The sequence below is a fragment of the Gobio gobio genome (assembly GCF_949357685.1).
Source record: "Gobio gobio genome assembly, chromosome: 12".
NCBI lineage: Eukaryota > Metazoa > Chordata > Actinopteri > Cypriniformes > Gobionidae > Gobio > Gobio gobio.
This window is the reverse complement of record NC_137105.1, coordinates 9,695,960-9,714,652: the sequence shown is the minus strand read 5'-3', so window position 1 is coordinate 9,714,652 and position 18,693 is coordinate 9,695,960. Positions and strand designations below refer to the sequence as shown.

Sequence of the window (18,693 nt, the reverse complement as noted above, 5' to 3'; positions counted from 1 at the left end):
GAGAGAGAGTCTTAAATACCACGCAAAATCGACGCGCTAAATGTTAACAATATTCTTTGTTGTATTTTCCTGTCAAAATAACGGAGTTCATTTGGAATTATTCAGCTTTTAAGAACAAGCAGAAGATATGCAGGTTTTTTTCCGGTAGTGGGCGGAACTAATGTGCAAACGGCAATCTCACTGGCTGGTGCTCATCTTTTCCTGTCCCTGTTTTGATTTCAGCAAATCAGTTTGAGCAAATACTGTCAACGCGATTAATATTCATGAACCCAGCAGCTCATCAATCCTTAGTGCATTGTGCATTGTATATTGTTATTAGTAGTAGAATTAGTATTATTATTATTATCTTTTAATAATATAATATAATTACTATTATCTATTTTACAGAAACATCAACAATATCTTAAGCACCACCACCAGACCAAAGTTCAGTTAAATGACAAATATGCAATGTATTAATACATGCTTTCCAACCGTTTTAGTTCTAATTACTAAAGTTCTATCATTATATAGTGCTTGATTATCATAATATCATAACATAGTCTAATGCTGACTGATGTTAAGCGTGTATGTTCAGATATTTAAAAAGCAGTGCCATTTTACAAAGATATTGATACATTTGGTGGTATATATATATATATATGTATAAAATATAAGTATAATAAAGTATATCAGTCTGGCGACTAAACAAAAAAATGTACTAGACAAAGGCAATTCTATTGCCAAGGTGTGCGTAGAGGGTTGCTTCATGTCATAATTATTTTCTGCTATAGTCTATTTGCTTCTTATTTATTAAATCCAGGCAATTGGCTGACGAAACCTTGATTAAAATTAAAATCCAATTTATACAAAACAAAATTCACTTTAAAGAAATGCTTTCTACAAAACAAAACTTAAGTGGTCAAAATCATTTCTGACCCACTCGCATCTTGGCACTTTTCATAATCAGACGAAATTTAAAAATAACATTATAATATTTAAACATAAATATGAAACAAAATACATTGTATAATGGCTACAACAAGTAAAGTAGGCTACAGTACAGATAAATGTCATGTCTGAGCGTAATTTGAATTAATGTAATTTTACCGGTGAGCGGTTCATGAGTGGAGCGCTGGTATAGAGCGGATTATTGAGCTGAGTGTCATGATTACAGGCTCGTTCTCGACAGAACGCCCACGTATTAAAAATGGTCGGGTTTAAATCGGGCTCGGGCTCATAATTACAGTTAATGTGTTGGGCCAGGCCAGGCTCAGACACAATGTGCACGGGCTTGGGTAGGGTCGGGCTTGATTTTTTGAGCCCGATCTAATTTCTATGGACAGTTTTTGGTGCAATAGATGACTAGTGGTAGTTGTTCGGTAGCTGTAAGAAAATTATTGTAACGCTCACCCCTGCTGGTTTTAACATACATTGAACAGCTAATTTCCTGAGCTACCGCAGCACATATAGGCTCACAAAATTAAACGGAAGGAGACATTTCAGATACCTCAGCAAATAACATAAAATTCTGTTGTACTCTGCCTCAGCAAAGACTGCGAGTCGGTCCTGGCTCACATCCTCGGACACCTGCTAAGGTAATTGCCTCTTACACACTAAATGCACTTTCTTTTAAGTGGTCTCGGAAAGCAAGCATCTGCCAAGAGCATCAATGCAATTGTAAATAGGTGGTTTGAGAGGCGAACAAGGGCTGTTTGACTGTAAATAGACTCTCTGCGATGGTGTAAATGGTAAAAGGATGGAGCTGAGAGAGAGGTAATGTCCACACCTCTGGGTCTTCAGGGAAGATGTTGTCCACCAGTCTTTTGTAGCGTGGCCTCAGCGCCCCACAACAACCACACACCCCTGCAGAGAGAGAGAGAGAGAGAGAGAGAGAGAGAGAGAGAGAGAGAGAGAGAGAGAGAGAGAGAGAGAGAGAGAGAGAGAGAAAAATTAAGGGGAAATGTGGTTAAGGATTCATTTCTGTAAGAAAAGTACCATTGATTTTAGGAAGACAGCTGATTTCCGCCCACAAATGGCATCATAAAAAGGGTTCTGGGTTGTCATCAACACCACAGAAAGCGATCTCAAGACATAGACAAAGTATCATATTCCTCACAACCACTGTTTTTTTATTAGGCCCACATGGAAGCACGCAACCTGCTTGCTGTCATCCTAAAACATATAACATTTCTTGAAATGTGATATATATATATATTTTTAAATATATATTGCTATTGACCAAATTTGAGACAGTACTGAAATAATTTTTTGCTCATAATATCACTTTTCCAGACCTTTTCCAGGCTATGACCTTCGCTCATTAGTCTAGCGTGACAACATAGGGGGAAAAACAACAACAAGACATCAAGCCAGTAGTGGACCAAGGACGCTAACTTTAAATGGAGGTGTGTGGGCTTGTGGACGGTCCTTCATGTAGGTCAGAAATGGCATAAGCATCGGTCAAACACAGACAACCTTGAGGAAAATCATGCAACATATAACACATCGTCTGACATTGGCTGCCAATATGCAGAGGGAAAATCTGCAATCCGATTGGCCCACGCATCTCAGCAGTGATGAGTCACACGTGTCCCACTGAACAGCGTGACGGCAAAACAATGAACTTCTACAGGCAAGCATAACTAGCTTGAAGTGTTTTCTTCCATACTGCTAACCAAAAACTATGGTGAGATAAAAAAATAAAAATAAAAAAAACATATTTCAAGGAGATCTGGCTCATGTTGAGAAAAGAAAGACCTTAATCTCTGAACGACGTCAGTAAGGGGAAAATCTTTCGATCTGTGAATGGTTTTTCTGATCTGTTCCACTAAAATGAATGTTTGAGGAAAAAGAGCCAAGGCGTCTCTATTTTTAGCTTCTGCTCTATTTTGACTTCAAAGAAAAGCTTTACCCTGCTGCTCAACTCATCCATTGCCTTCAATGTCCCCATTTATGTTGAACCCATTTATGGATGTTAAATCCTCATGTTGTTCAAAATGTTTATGACTTCCTTTTGTCCATAAAACACAAAATGAGAAATAATATTCAGGCTGCATACAATGAAAGGGAATTAGTCATTATTCGCTGAAAATAGCTCTCGTGTACAGCACATTCAAATTTTTTGCAATGCAACAGTTTACAATACACTAATGCCTTTGGGCATTCACAACAAGACATCTAAAAAGAATGCAATTTCAAAGCTGCGACAACGGGGAAGATTGTTGGCAAGTGATGATGACTAACATTTGAATCCGTTTTCTGAAACAAAGCTATTCTATGCCTTCAGAAAACTTCGTGAAATTTTACAATTTAAAATAACTGTTTAAAATGCAATTAAAAATTTCCCTACATTTTCCATTTTACCAATGTTATCAATGTTGAAAACAGCTGCTAAATATTTTTTGTGGAAACCATTGTATATATTTACACGATTCTTTGATAAATAGAAAATTCAAAAGAAAAAACATTTATTTGACATAGAAACATTATTTTGTAATATTAAAAAAATGTCTTCAGTAGCCGTTTCCATCCAAAGTAGCAAATGTAACGTATGCACAAGATTGGAATATCACATAAAACATTTGCGAATAAAGCACCGTTTCCATCCAGTCAGTCGAAGAGAAAAAATCATCACTTCCTGATAAACTGCTGATAAATATCACTAAGAAAAATGGAAGGAGAAGCCTCTATAATAATGTTTCTATAAATAATATATCACTCCTCAGAGTGCGCAGACGAAACGCAATAAACGCGTTCATGTTAACTTCAGGGTTCCTACACAATTTTAATGTCAAAATTCCATACTTTTCCAGACTCAAATTTCCAGACTTCCCTACAGATTTTTCCGACCATATTTAACTTGTTCAGATAAATTGTTTTAAAATTCAACTGCTAACAAGTATGCTACATTCTAAAGATTTAGTATTGGCGTTGTTGCCTTTTATGAGGATAGGAAAGTAGCTAGACAGGAAGTAAGGTGGGAGAGAGAGGGGGGCGGGATTGGGAAAAGTCCATGAGGCAGGACTCGAATTCGGGTCTCCCGAAGCACAACAGCACTACATGGCGACGCACTTACCCACAATGCCATCGGCGCCGACAAGTCTGTTACACTCTGAGTCAAAACCTCTATGTAGGCTATCATGTTAAATTTGTAAATTTGAAAATTGTAGCTACTGTTGCTTGTACAAGTCAATTTAACACCAAAAGTTAAGTTAATTAAAGGATAACGTTAGACTGACTAGTTCAAATGCTCACGTGACTTGATGTGGTCGGTCTGGGTCCCAACTTGGTCTGGGCCATTAACGTTGTGAGGCTTGGTGTGGTGGATGCTATGATGAGACGACGATGCTTTTGGCCTAGCATATGGCTTACAATTGGCGCCTCCCCCATGTTGGAGATGTCAAATGATTTGACACAAAGTTTGCAAATAGCTTTCTTTGTAAATTTCTTTAGTTAACCAGGCTTTATATTTAGGATTGGCAAGCCAGCCCTTGGAAAACTTGCATTTTCCCATTTTGTTTGCCGTGAAGTCCACACTCAAATGTTAAAATCAAGGACAACGTTCCAGGTGTTTTTAGTCAAGCAGTTTGAGGTAGGGGCGCTGTGATGGCAACTGCCGCCTAATAACGTAACAACTAATCACTGCAGACCTAAACTCCAGCAGATCAAGTGTAAAAACGATCGGCAGCGCTGGCAGACTGATCCAAACGCCATGAAAAAAAAACAATTGTATATATTATATATTTATTATATACATTTAGAAATTCTTAATTTTATATTTAGAAAACGAAATAGGGACAATAGACAATAGACAATAGAAATAGAAATATTTTTCCATACTCTGATTTATTTTTTCCATACTTTTCCAGACCTGGAAATTACTCGAATCAAATTCCATACTTTTCCAAACCCCGTAGGAACCCTGTAACTTGCTTTCTGAGGCGGGTGCCTGCTTTTTGGGAACACAGTCATGTAAGACAGTTCTGGGAAGTTATTATACCAAACCACTTTGACGACAAACTTTGGTCAAGCATTTCAGAATGACCAAAACAGCATTTCAGATCCAGTTATGCTGTCCCATCGCAAAGTCACGTCTTTTTTGATGCGCATTTTGATGGAATTTATTTGGTTTTCATTGTAGTTTATGTACATGTTTTTTTATCGGATAAATACAGGGAGTGCAGAATTATTAGGCACGTTGATTTTCTGATCCAATTTTTTTTCCAGGCACATTTGACCAATTCCAAACCACAGTAATCCTAATAACTACTATTGATTTAGTATTTAATAATGTATAAGTGATATATAATTGTTCATGAAGGCTGGAAATGAAAAACACCTTATATTCAGGTGTGCAGAATTATTAGGCATGTTTTCTTTTACAGATAAATTGAGCCAAAAAAGAGATTTAACTCAGACTGAAAAGTCAAAAAGTATTAAATGCCCATGAGAAGGATGCAATACTAATGCAATACTAGACATTGCAGTTAAGGCGTGACCATTGGACAGTGAAATGCTCGTTGGGTCAGCAGGGTCAGACAAAAACATGTGGCGGAGAAAAGACACCTGTTAACCGCAAAAGAATTAAGAATTAAGGTGAAGAATTAAGGGTGAAACCATCAGGAACTCTTTAGTCTCCAGCGCCACCATTTTCCAAAGCTGCAACCTACCTGGAGTCTCCAGAAGTGCAAGGTGTCAGGATCTCAGAGACTTCAGTTAGGTAAAGAATCCTAAAAAATGACCCCCACTAGATAAGAATCACAAGCTGAAGTGTTGTAAAATACATGAAGAAGGTTTTTTTATAGGCTTTATGGACAGATAGGTTGAGAGTGACTCTTGAAGGACCAGCACCACATCCTCTAGTACCACTGTTTGAAGAATTCATCTTCCAGAATCTGGCAGTACGTTTTGGGAGTTCATTTTAGTCCATCCTGAAGTCCGTTTTGCAGAGATGGACTAAAAATGAACTCCCAAAACGTACTGCCAGATTCTGGAAGATGAATTCTTCAAACAGTGGTACTAGAGGATGTGGTGCTGGTCCTTCAAGAGTCACTCTCAACCTATCTGTCCATAAAGCCTATAAAAAAACCTTCTTCATGTATTTTACAACACTTCAGCTTATGATTCTTATCTGGTGGGGGTCATTTTTTAGGATTCTTTACCTAACTGAAGTCTCTGAGATCCTGACACCTTCACTTCTGGAGACTCCAGGTAGGTTGCAGCTCTGGAAAATGGTGGCGCTGGAGACTAAAGGGTTCCTGATGGTTTCACCCTTAATTCTTCACCTTAATTCTTAATTCTTTTGCAGTTAATAGGTGTCTTTTCTTCACCACCTGTTTTTGTCAGATCCTGCTGACCCAACGAGCATTTCACTGTCCAATGGTCACGCCTTAACTGCAATGTCTAGTATTGCATTAGTATTGCATCCTATTCATGGGCATTTAATACTTTTTGACTTTTCAGTCTGAGTTAAATCTCTTTTTTGGCTCAATTTATCTGTAAAAGAAAACATGCCTAATAATTCTGCACACCTGAATATAAGGTGATTTTCATTTCCAGCCTTCATGAACAATTATATATCACTTATACATTATTAAATACTAAATCAATAGTAGTTATTAGGATTACTGTGGTTTGGAATTGGTCAAATGTGCCTGAAAAAAAAAATATGATCCGAAAATCAACGTGCCTAATAATTCTGCACTCCCTGTATATCCGACTCAGTTTTTTTTTTAATGCAATATCCCAAAATGCGCATACAAATAGGTGGATGGAAACATAGCTAGTGTCAGGTTTGACCAATTGAATGTATTCTAGCTGAGTAAAAAATTTTTTTACATTTTTTTATAATTGAACAGTGCGAAGTGTACATTTTCAATCATTTCAATTTGTTCCACACACAGTTTCAGGAGACTTATGAACTATTTGCATGATACAATTATGGTGCTTTTAATCCTTTTTGGAGCTTGAAAGCCCATCAACTTTCATTTTATGTAATAGAGCACCTCTGAGATTCTGCTAAACACCTGTTTGGAAAGACATCAAGGTGAGTAAATGGCAGAACCTCCATAGTTGGCTTGACTACTCCTTTGGGGTTTGTAGGTTTTATGATAATGGGATTGGAGGCTGATAGCTGCTGCCACATGAGTGAATGGGAGCTGCACTGCGCCGTGACTCTAAACCCACATGAACAGACAGAGACGGCACCACACTGACAGCCACTGCTGCCACCCTCTCACAAACAGCTGTGTTTCACACTTATGTCTCTCTCCCACTCATTAAATCTCCATCTAGTAGATAAAGACATAGAGAGACCGTCTTTAAAGCGGAAAACTTTATTTATGCATCTTTTATTATTCATTGTCTGCTGATAAGCTGCAGCTGGTTTGGCAAATATGTAGTGTTATATCTGTCATGCCAATGAAGCCCAGGCACACAAACTTTAACCGTTGTCATGATAGGCACTGGCCTCATGCTTGGCTAGTCAAGATTGAGGCTGCTCTGTTTTCACTGAAACGGTGATCCACCACATGTCTCAACTCAACTTAATAAGCAAAACACCAACAATACACACTCTACATACGAGTATAAATCTATATAAAAACAGCTGGCTTTTACTTTACACAAAACAAAAGCAAGCCGCATTGTTCACACTTCTGTTTATATTGCTCCGGTTCAAAGTTTTATTCCCCAACATCACAAATTTGATATAAATGTATATATAAAGGGAAACTGTGTATTTTTTTTTAAATGCACTGCATGACATTTCATGATTAAAAACCAATCAAGGCTCAACAGAAAGGATGTTTTCCGCAGTTGGGCCAGTAGTTGAGTCACAGGAGAAGCGAATATTGTATGGGTAGATTAGATGGTAAGCAAACAGTTCTTGAAATCAACGTGTTGGATGCAGGAGAAATGGGCAGGAATACAGATCTTAGCGGCGACGTTGAAAAGGGTCCGATTTTTTTTGCTTACATCACATGGATGGCCGTGTACATGTGCACCATTTAACTGGTTAGGCAATGGCACCAGGATGCACTGTGGAGGGAGTGTGATGCTCTGGGCAATGTTCTGCTGGGAACACTGGGACTCGCCATTCATGTGATTAATTTGCCCTGGCCTCCCAAATTCCCCAGATCTCAATCTAATTAAGCATCTGTGGGATGTGCTGGACCAACAAGTTCCACGGTGAATCCACCTCGCAACCTACAGGACTTGAAGGATCTACTGTTAATGTCTTCATGTCAGAGACCACAGGACACCTACACTCTTAAAAATAAAGGTTCCAGGAAGAACCAAAAAGGGGTTTTTACGGCGATGCCATAGAATAACCATTTTCGGTTCCCTGAAGAACCGTTTTGTGAAAGGTTCTTTAAAGAACCATTTTTTCTAACCATTTTATAGTCTAAAGAACCTTTCTTCACTACAAAGTACCTTCGTGCAATGGAAAGGTTCTTTGGATATTAAAGGTTCTTCATGGAACCATACACCCCGCCAAAGAACCTTTATTTTTAAGAGTGTACAAGGGTCTTATAGAGCCCATTACCTTGGCGGGTCGGCACTGTTTTGGCAGCACGTGGAGGACCAACAGCATATTAACATGATGTTCTGGCTCATTGGTGTTTGCTACTGTTCAAAAGTTTGGGGTCAGTAAGATTTTTTGTGTGTGTGTGAAAGAAATTGATACTTTTATTCAGCAAAGATGCATACAATTAATTAAAAGTGACAGTAAAGACATTTATAATGTTACAAAATACTTTTTAGCAGCAGTAGCCAAAAGGTATTTCTGCAAACTGGTCAGAAACTCTCTTACACTGGTCCCGGGTTAGAGGGCCATCCTTTTTCTTTAACTCTGTAGTTAAAAGGGATGGGTATCGAGAACCGGTTTCATTTTAGAACCGGTTCCAAATTGGTGATTCGATTAAAAAAACGTGCATTTCGATTCTGCTTATTGGTTACTGTGTGCGCTTTTTATTGTTATTTTTAACCATTTGAGCACAAAAAAGACGCGTGCGCTGTTGTGCACGCACAGAACGGCTTCTCATAGTGAATGAATAGTGTGCGCTAATGAACCGAGTTCTCTTCCTCGTCTTTTTGCACAGCACGCAAATGGACAAATACACACAAAAATGTCAAAATACTCTCGTAAACACAGGCGGTTATGTCATTGACGGCAGATTTTCTTGATGCCGTCTCTATGATAACGTTAATTGAACAACAAAAGATGTATAGACTATATCTTATCAATAAAGTGCAGTGTTATTTTATATTTGATTACAGTTTCTGTTTCTATCTTTGTTCAATTGAATTTATTTGTGCAATTGCTAATTTGTTTATTTATTGTTTATGCAAGTGTTTACTTGTCTTTAATAATATTTGAAATTTATATTAGGCTTTCTCTTTTTCTCGTATTTTTAAACCATAGGCAAAAGTTGCTAGACTGTTGATTTTTGTTCATGGTATTCGCCTACAAAGAAATTTTTTGCAATAATAGCCAAATAATAAATGTGAATGATATCGAAGTTTTTTTTTTTTACCCTATTGGAATCTAAATTAGGAATCGATAAGCAGAATCGGAATCAGAATTGTTAAAAATCAAACGATACCCAACCCTAGTAGTTAAAAATAACTAATAAGCACACGGAGTGGCTGGTGTTCCCTTTGTGGGTGTTCCTGGCTACATATAGTTTCTGCTTCCCTTGTTGCAGTCTGGCAAGTTTTTTTTTTACACTGACAAATGATGCATTTCACATCTTGCACAGCAGAACACTACACTAACACCACTAATGCTCTCAGACAGCAGAGCGGCTCATGTTCAGTCATTTTTCAACCGGCCGTTCCACTGTAGTGTAGCATACAGAAAGACAGCAAAGGCTGAGATATCACAGGAGTTTAGCCACAGATGGGAGAGAGTGAACTCTCTGTGTCCTTTACTTGTGTCAGAATCTGTTATGTTGACAGAACTGTCACCATCGATTAATCTGTGGTATCAACAGGCCAACCAAACTGTGTCACAGGGGCAAAACTGTGGGGGAAATCAATACATCCGAACACATTCTCTACAGGCTGATACTGAGAGAGAAAAGAAAATGGCAATTAAAAACAGACAGAAGGAATGAGATTAGAGAGGGAGCTAATGACGGTCATTCAAACAGCAGGAAGCGGTTTCCTCCATCACAGGATGCAGCAGAATCAAATCTGTTCCTCTTTCTGATACCGCATAGCTTTGAGCAAAAGCATACATGCACCATCCTTTACTGCTAGAGGCATGTATAGATTCAGCATGTTTAAAAACATCTTTAATCTTCAGTGCCAAGAATATATTCTGGGATATTATGTGCCAGAAGAGTTTCAGTTTTTTTTGGTATACATTTTACATTTGTGGATGTGACTCCCTGCTGATCTGTTCAGACATCATGCTCCACTGATCTTGGTTTATGTCTTTAGATGGATAATCATCTACATTTACCATTATAGCATATGTATGAATTAGTCTATAAGTACTGCTCTCAAACATTCATTACCAGGGTGCAAAAATTGCACCTGCACTTGCCAATATCCACCATTTTCCAACACCTGCCAATATCTGGTGTAGAATTTAAAATATAAGACATGTTAATAAAACATGTTAACTAAGTGGAATTTTTTTTTTTTGCAGATTAATTTTATAATTATACTTTATATCAACAATTTTATATTACATATCAATTATATAAATAAAAATACAATAAAAATGTGTTATAATAATATACTAAACATAATAATATAATAAATATTTAGTCTTTCATTCTGGCAAAGGCATGATACACAAAGCAACTAAAGATATCATAGACACTACATGAGGATTAAAGGGGTCGTAACATGGATTTTTTTTAAATAATGAATTATGTACCATGAGGTTTAAATATATATATACCCTCTGTCTGAAATCATCCATTTTTTACGGGGCAGGTCCTTTAAGTCATGTCAGTAAAGGCCACTGTTATGATTGGCTGCCGTCATTGCACAGGAAACAGCATCAGCACCCAATTCGCTATTGCATGAGATTAAAAAATCTGGGATGTGGGATCTGGGCTTGTGTCTGGGATACTTCTAAAGTTTGTACAGTGATGCAAACGAGAGGTTTAAACTGGACACGTCAAAGCGAACATTCTTTTACTCTTTCATTTGTCCTGTTGAGAGACTCAAATGCGTGGAGTACGTCAGAAACTGAACGCGCACTTGTATACTGTATCCATCTGTATCCAATCATATACTGTATGATTATACTTGGTTCTATTTGCTTTTGATGTGACGCAACGCAATGCTCACATCTAGAGTTAGCAAATGTCAGCTGTTAAGCGATTGAATGCCAGTGATGTGATGATGTATAACTATTCATTGAAGTCTTGCTCCGGAGGCACGCATATGCAAATTAATTTGCCAGTGTGACATCACAGGTCACCCAATATCAAAACAAGCTTTTTTTTTCAAGCTTGATTAAATAAATGCTTTGTTTATAATGAGGAAGTTAAGATATGAAACATGCAGGATGTTGTACAAAGACCTCTTATATGTCAAAAAGATCAAGGCAAATTTGATTTCTCATGTTATGACCCCTTTAAACAGATTCTCTTTTCCTCACACAAACAAACAGGCTGTCATTTATCAGCAATCAGTGCTGCTCACGAGGCATTTTTAAGGCTGAGTCGCAAGGCTGAATCCAGAAACCTCCTGCTTCCTCTCTCGGGCACCTGCGTAAATTCACAATCAGCACAGCATTCCCAGCTGCAACAGAGCCGTGATTATATAGAGAAGTGTCCCTGATTACAGTGGAAGAATTAGTTTGCTAGGATTACTCAGGGTATATTACAATCACTCGACGATGCCCTACAACTCAGGGTATTCACAGGGTATTCAGCCAATTACAATGCAAAATTATGAAATTTCAAATGGTAAAGACTCGGTCCTGTAGACTGCCGGAGATTTGATTTCGCCCTGCAGCTCAGGGTGGAAACCTGTACATCTTTTTATCCTGCTTCTATAACAAATTTGCGGGAAACAATCACAAAACGGCTTATCCACCTGGCGAGCTATTGGCGGGTTTAACACGATGACGGATAGAGAAGCGATGGATCGCTGCTCTGATTGGTTGAAGGACTATCCAATTTTGTACAGAGTCATTTGAACTTTGCCCGTCGATCACGCCTCTTGTGCAGTAGAAAATACAGAGCAGACTCCCCAGACCAATGTTCAATCTTAAAAGATTGAGCTTGGTCTGGTGATAGCCAGACAATCGGTCCTTCTCACACACCAAAAATAGCATAAGAAGCAAATGTACATCAATAAACCACTAGAGCCCTACATGAGGTTTGGATAAAATAAATTTCATTTCAAAAGCTCTGGCATCTTTATTCAGTAACAATTAAAAGTACACATATTGCAAATGGAACAAATTGCATTTATTTTATTTTTTAAGTTTGCAACAGTAATGTCTGACAAAACATAAGGGGTTTGAGACAAATTAAGCATTTTAGATTTATTTCACCACCAAGAGTAGAGCATTACATGAAACACAATACATCTCAAATGCCATTGATCAGACAAGAAACTCAAACGTCATTGTTTTAAAAAGATCCGTTTATAAAATACCGTTTATACTTTTCAGGGGGCTTACTTTTTATTGTTTCTACAGATTAATTTCACTATTTGTAGTGAGATCTCACTATTAGTACATAAATATAACAGCTCTGTAGGTCAGCATTAGGAGATACTGTGCTGCCCTTCGAGGGTGTTATATAACACAGCCAGGGACCACAATCTTCTATTTTTACATGAGAGGGGAGAAGGACCGCCTCAGCAGACATCTCTAACATACACATACACCTCTACCTGAAACCATCAGCTGCCAATGATAGACAACAAATGCCCAACAACACTATATGAGTAATGATGTCAATGTCAATTCTACACTGATCATTAGATTCACCTTTACTGTCGATATGCAGAGTAGGGCTGTGCTGGTGAGCTCGACAACCGCACCACCGCGGTGGCAGGATACCAGCTGTGGAGGTATGCAGTTTTACATGGATATTAGGACGCAAGTTAAGTACAAAGCTTTGTTTGTAAAATAAATAACAGTTTAGAAACTAAGACCCTGGTTTCGGGGTACTCACACAAGGCATGGTTGTCTTGTACTGTGCCAGAGTGCGATTGAAATGAAGTTCATGCATTCATATCCTCATGCAGTGAGACGGCAGAGGCTGAAAACACTGCGAGTGTCACACGTGCTTCAGTGTGTGTGGGGTAAACTGCACGTCTGCACCATTCATTCACTCACAGACACACAGAACATGCAGGATTCATATTTAAATAGCCCTGCGCTTAGATAAACATGGAAGTGACTGAAAGCAGCTGCCTATTAGTAGGTACCAAATAAACCCGGGTAGGCGGGTACTCTGTCTGTACTAAGGAAGTGCTGGTATAGTCACATTTTCAAAATTTCAGTACCGAATTGGTACTGAAGTACCGGTACTTTTGACATCCCTAGTCAGGATTTCCTAAAGACATGCAATGAAAAACATTTCGCTGAAAGGCATGGACAGGGTTATTTTTGCGGCTGACCTTATTCCATATGCATTTGAAGGAGTTTCCCTTTTAGACGCAGTATTTATGGGAGGAGAGAATTTAAATGAATCACGCAAGATGATTTACTATGGTTTGCGCTTGTCAATTTACTGGTATTTGCGCAATTATTTACTGCCCTATAAAAGCATCTCTTAAAACAGATGCTGATTTGCGCTGTTCTTGGTAGATTGCGTTGGTCATTATGGAAATGATTCGCTGCGTCTGTGTTCATTCATTTGCACGTCATCAGTAGATCACGTGCAGAACTTTCCTCTCCCATTGGCTCTTTTTTTGGTTTTGCGCACTCACACTAATTTGCCGTTTAGTAAATCTGGCCCCAAATGTTCTTTCGCAAATATATACATTTTAGCCATATTTCGGCTTTGTATTCTGTCTTGCGATCTGGCTATATAAAGTCATGTGAAAAAGAAAGTACACCCTTTTGAATTCTATGGTTTTATGTATCATGTAGGGCTGGACGATTAATCGAAAAAGTAATCGAAACCGAAATTCATAACCTCTAACTGACGTAATTTTCCCATTCGGTTTTTAATCCTGTTAATACTTTCCCCTTAAAAACATATTGACATGTAGTCATGTGACTCCGCCCTATCCAGTCAGTGGCATGGAAGCAACGCAAACTCAAACACAGAGTCAACAAACGCACACAGCGTCCTCACAACATTTTTTCAACTGTATGCGTTTAAAGGCTTGAAAGTTTGAACATTCAAATGATTTTTACACCATTCAAGAACAAGAAACATTCAGGAGTGCAGAAACTCATCAACGCGGTCCTGTGATTTATCACTAAAGGAGCTTAGAAACTCAACAGTTAAACAAATTATTTTCTATTTTTGAAATAACTACATACATCGCACAGCTTCACAATTAATAAAGAGACGGTTTGACTAATTCACACACGCAATCTCTCATTAATGCATTCAAATAACTGTAAGGCTACTCTCGTGGTGCTAATTTATTTAAAAAAGAAATATCCCCCTTTAATAGTCAAGCATATTTACAGTACTTACCTTGTCAGTGAACTATGAGGGCAAAAAAAAATAAAAAAATAGTTAATTAATCGTAATCAAGGTAAAGTGTTCCTTGAATCGAGGTTTTGATTTTAGGTCATATCGTCCAGCCCTAGTATCAGGGCATAATAAAAAAAAATGTATCTGGTCCTTGGCAGGTCTTAAAATGAGGTAAATAAAACCTCAGAGGAACAACACATGCCATATAACAGGTCATGGTTTATTTAACAAAAACTAGGCCAAAATGGAGAAGTACACCCTTACTTCTTCCATAGGAATTAAGAGGGTGAGTAGCAGTCAGGCGCTTCTAATCAAATGATCATCTCAATAAAAGCAGAAGTTTTGGCAGTTTGCTGGTCTAGAGCAGTGGTTTGCAAATGGTTTGGCCATGGGACCCACATTTTCTTATGGTCACTTGCAGTCCCAAACTAGTTTTTGTTAATACAAAAAAATGTATAAAGGTATGAGACATTTAAAAATATAAACAATATTACACAGGGAAAATAAATGGGAAACAACAGTTCCCATGGTGAACCAACATGAACTGTTACTGAAACATGGGAGCTGCTTCTGATGAATAGAATAAACATCATTCTGCAGACTTATTGGTACTTTACTTTTATTTCATAACTGACAACGTAACTACGATGTTCCATGCTCCTAGTTTCTTTTGCAGTTTATATAGTGAAGCGATCTACAGCGCGCACCGCCGCATTTGTGCATGCAATTGAAGCGAGTGCATACTACGAGCACAGTATAACGTCTGACAGGACAGGAACGTTCGTTTTTCTGAGGTGAGAGACTTTTTATTTCGTAACGTTAGAATATTGACACTGACATTTAGCCTGACAACATCTCATCTGAAATATGAAGACATTAAAGACAAGAAAGAGGGCTGCTCATTGTCCCAAAAAAATTATTACACAATTTGAATGAATATAATGCTATTTCATGCATTCTGAGTTTTTTACACTGTTAAAGACTTAGATTCCCATGCTAAACGTGGCCAAAGTTTCAAAAAATAAGTTGGATGTTTGATGGAGTATTTCTGTGCCAAAAATACTCCTTCAGGTTTCTCACAAGTTTCTATGTGACGTCAACAAGGGTGGAATTTCCTTGTACGGGCACTTCTCGCGCACACATCGGCCAAAGCTGCTTTGCTCAGCTTTAGGGAAGTCGTCGGCTGCGCTGCACAGGTCACAGGACTTCACAAAATCAACAATGTCACCAAAGAAGTGTTTTTGATTGTCAAGACAACCCTGTTCAGCTTCCCAAACAACCCAGGGTTAAGGGGACAGTGGATGGAGTTTGTTATTCCGGAGCAGCAACGGAGTTGTGTAAGTGTTTTTGTTTGTTCCCTGAATTTCTGCGATGATTGTTTTATAAACAAGGCCCAGTTCAACTCCATATTTGCAGATTGTCTAATGCTAAAAGATTGAGCGGTCCCAACGATAAAGGTTCACGGTCTTGTGTTGGAACCGCAGGCGGTGAGTAAAGCTGCTTCAAATGTCTGTTTGTTTTGGCTATCTGTGCGTAAGTGCGCATCAAGTAAACAACATGAACGTATAGTTAATTTATCAATGGAGCATGCGATGTATGGTGTGTGTTTCCACAAGCCGCTAAGCAAATATTTACAGTACATACCACATAGAGATGTCCTGCTGTAGTCATTGTTGCTGCTGCTCCTTCATCAATTTCCTCTGGATCTGATTCTGGATCATATATGTATGGCTGTATCTGATTGATAGCCATCGTTTATTTAGGACAACGTTTTTTTTCCCACGTTTTCTAAGGATGTCAGAGCTTTCAGACGCTCTCAACGCGATAGCTGCTCACGCTCGTGACTCTTTAGCTACACCCACACGATATGCCTCCAGCCGCTCGGTTTTATTCGGAAAGACACGGTACAGCGTATCTGTCTTTTATAAATATGATAAAACTTAAGACTTTTCGGAGATATGAAGGATGCAATACTACTCTACAGTAGTGTTGTCAAAAGTACAGACGGCGATACCAAGTCGGTACTGAAATATAAAAAATGTGACGCTTTGAGCGCTGTTGAGCTGGAATCATAAACACCTCTGATTGGCCATTGTGCTCATGTGCTCATTGGATTTGTCTGTGATTTGCTACAATGATCAACGCACGTTTGAAAGCACACGGAAGTGTTTAAAAGTGTTTTGAAAGCGGGAGCAGGAGCATCTGAAAGCACAAGTAGGTGTCGACCAGCGGGCCGGTAGGCTGATAGGCGCCTGCATTCAAACACTCCTGTGTGTATCTGTGTAAGCGCTCTGTGAAAAGCGTCATTGATGTATATTTACAACATGTTTTTGAAGCGCTGGACATTGTAGCCAATCACAGACATATTTGATGAGCGTGTGAGCACAATGGGTAATCAGAGGTGTTTACGATTCCGCTCAACGGCGCTCAAAGCGTCACTTTTTTTCAATTTCAGTACCGACTAGGTATTGCGGTCGGTACTTTTGACAACACTACTCTATAGGTACTCAAGATTGACATGAGATTGAAAGAAGCTGTGTGTGACACCCCAACCCCTTAAGGTTAGAAAGAAATCCCCTTACTAAAGTAAATGCCCATTTAATTCAATTTAAGGGAGAAAATATATCCCCATAATGGGAAAATGAATTGTACATTTTTGACTGTGCTTCTAAAAATGTAAGTGTAGGGCCTGCAAGGGTGAGTTGAAAGCAGGTTAAGAAAACGCCTGACAGCAATAGTGTTATCTATGATTGCTTTAATTAGCTCTACTGTGACATAATTAGCTGACATGCCATGTTAACTTGACAACACGAGGTGAATTGTCTCCCCATATCTCACCATACTGGGAAAATCAATTTCTGTCAGAAAATCGTCCTAAATTTTTGACTGTGCTTCTAAAAATGTAAGCATAGAGCCTGCAAGGGCGAGTTGAAACAGTTTAAGGAAGTGCCTGACAGCAATAGTGTCATTTATGATTGCTTTAATTAGCTCTACTGTGACATAATTAGCTGACATGCCATGTTAACTTGACAACACAAGGTGAATTGTGTCCTGACACATTCGATTCGATAAACATCCATTCGTAATGTGATCTGTTAACACAACAAAGTAACTGCACTAAAGGGTCACCAAACGTACACAGTGTCTCCAAGTCATCTCCAAGACAATCCAGCAGATCAAACAGATACACACTTAGAAAACTTTGTCCTTCATAAGAAGCCCATCACCATGAGAGCGATCAAACAAACCTACCATAAAGCAATCTCATGACAGCGTCTGTGTTGGACAGATCCAGCATACACACTTGCATTCATCACGAGTTACTGAGTGCACTAAAGGGAAGTCGCACATGAGTGCTCAAGGAATGCAGTCAGGGAAGATTCCGGTCTCCCTTTATTACACACAAAAGCCTGCAGGACACACACACAGACAAGCTTAGCCCTTACCATACATTGCTCTTGATGTCAGTGAAGGTGCTCTCTCTTCTCAGTCCTTCCCTGCAGCGTCTTAGATGCAGCTACAGAGAGATTTTTAGAGACACTCAATCTACACGCGCGGTCTTGCTGCTCTGGCGTCTGAAAGTGATGCGATACAAAACGTAGCCTTCACACATGCTAATGGACAGTGATGGAGAAAGCTATGATGCTGCTGGGATGACCTTGGCTATTGCACCAGCCTGCACATACAGGTCTCAAAAGAATAATGCTCATTTTACACGCACGAGTGTACACCTTCTGCTCGCCAATCACCACTCAAAGAGGGAGGAGCCAGAGAGAGAGGGAAGAGAGGGAGAGGAGGAGAGAGCGGGTTGTGCTCATTCATTCTCAGCAGAAGCTCCTCCCACATTCTCAACATCTCCCTCCCTCTCTATCTCTTTGGTTGTGTTTAGAATCAAATACTAGTGCACAGCTTAATGTATAGTGGACACAGTATATATCACTGATTCTTAATACATGAAACTTAATAAAGAAAAACTGAAATATAAATATGCACTTTTTACTTTGGAAGAAAAAGCAGCCATTTATTCTCAATATTGTCCGATATTAATGAAAATACTGAAAAAAAAATATATATA

At 38.7% G+C, this 18,693-nt stretch overlaps 1 protein-coding gene across 5 annotated transcripts in view; it reads right to left on the bottom strand.

Moving 5' to 3' along the window:
* efr3bb (EFR3 homolog Bb) overlaps nucleotides 1–18,693 on the bottom strand; it is a 50,620-nt gene that overhangs the window by 21,769 nt on the left and 10,158 nt on the right. For 2 of the 5 annotated variants that reach the window (XM_079832084.1, XM_079832083.1), the window contains exon 3: nucleotides 1,769–1,845. In XM_079832084.1, coding sequence (XP_079688210.1) covers nucleotides 1,769–1,845 — 77 coding nt within the window. Of the gene's footprint in view, nucleotides 1–1,768; nucleotides 1,846–12,949; nucleotides 13,025–13,136; nucleotides 13,262–17,870; nucleotides 17,953–18,064; nucleotides 18,336–18,693 lie in introns of those variants that run through there. The other 3 variants (XM_079832086.1, XM_079832085.1, XM_079832082.1) reach the window with 3 other exon arrangements.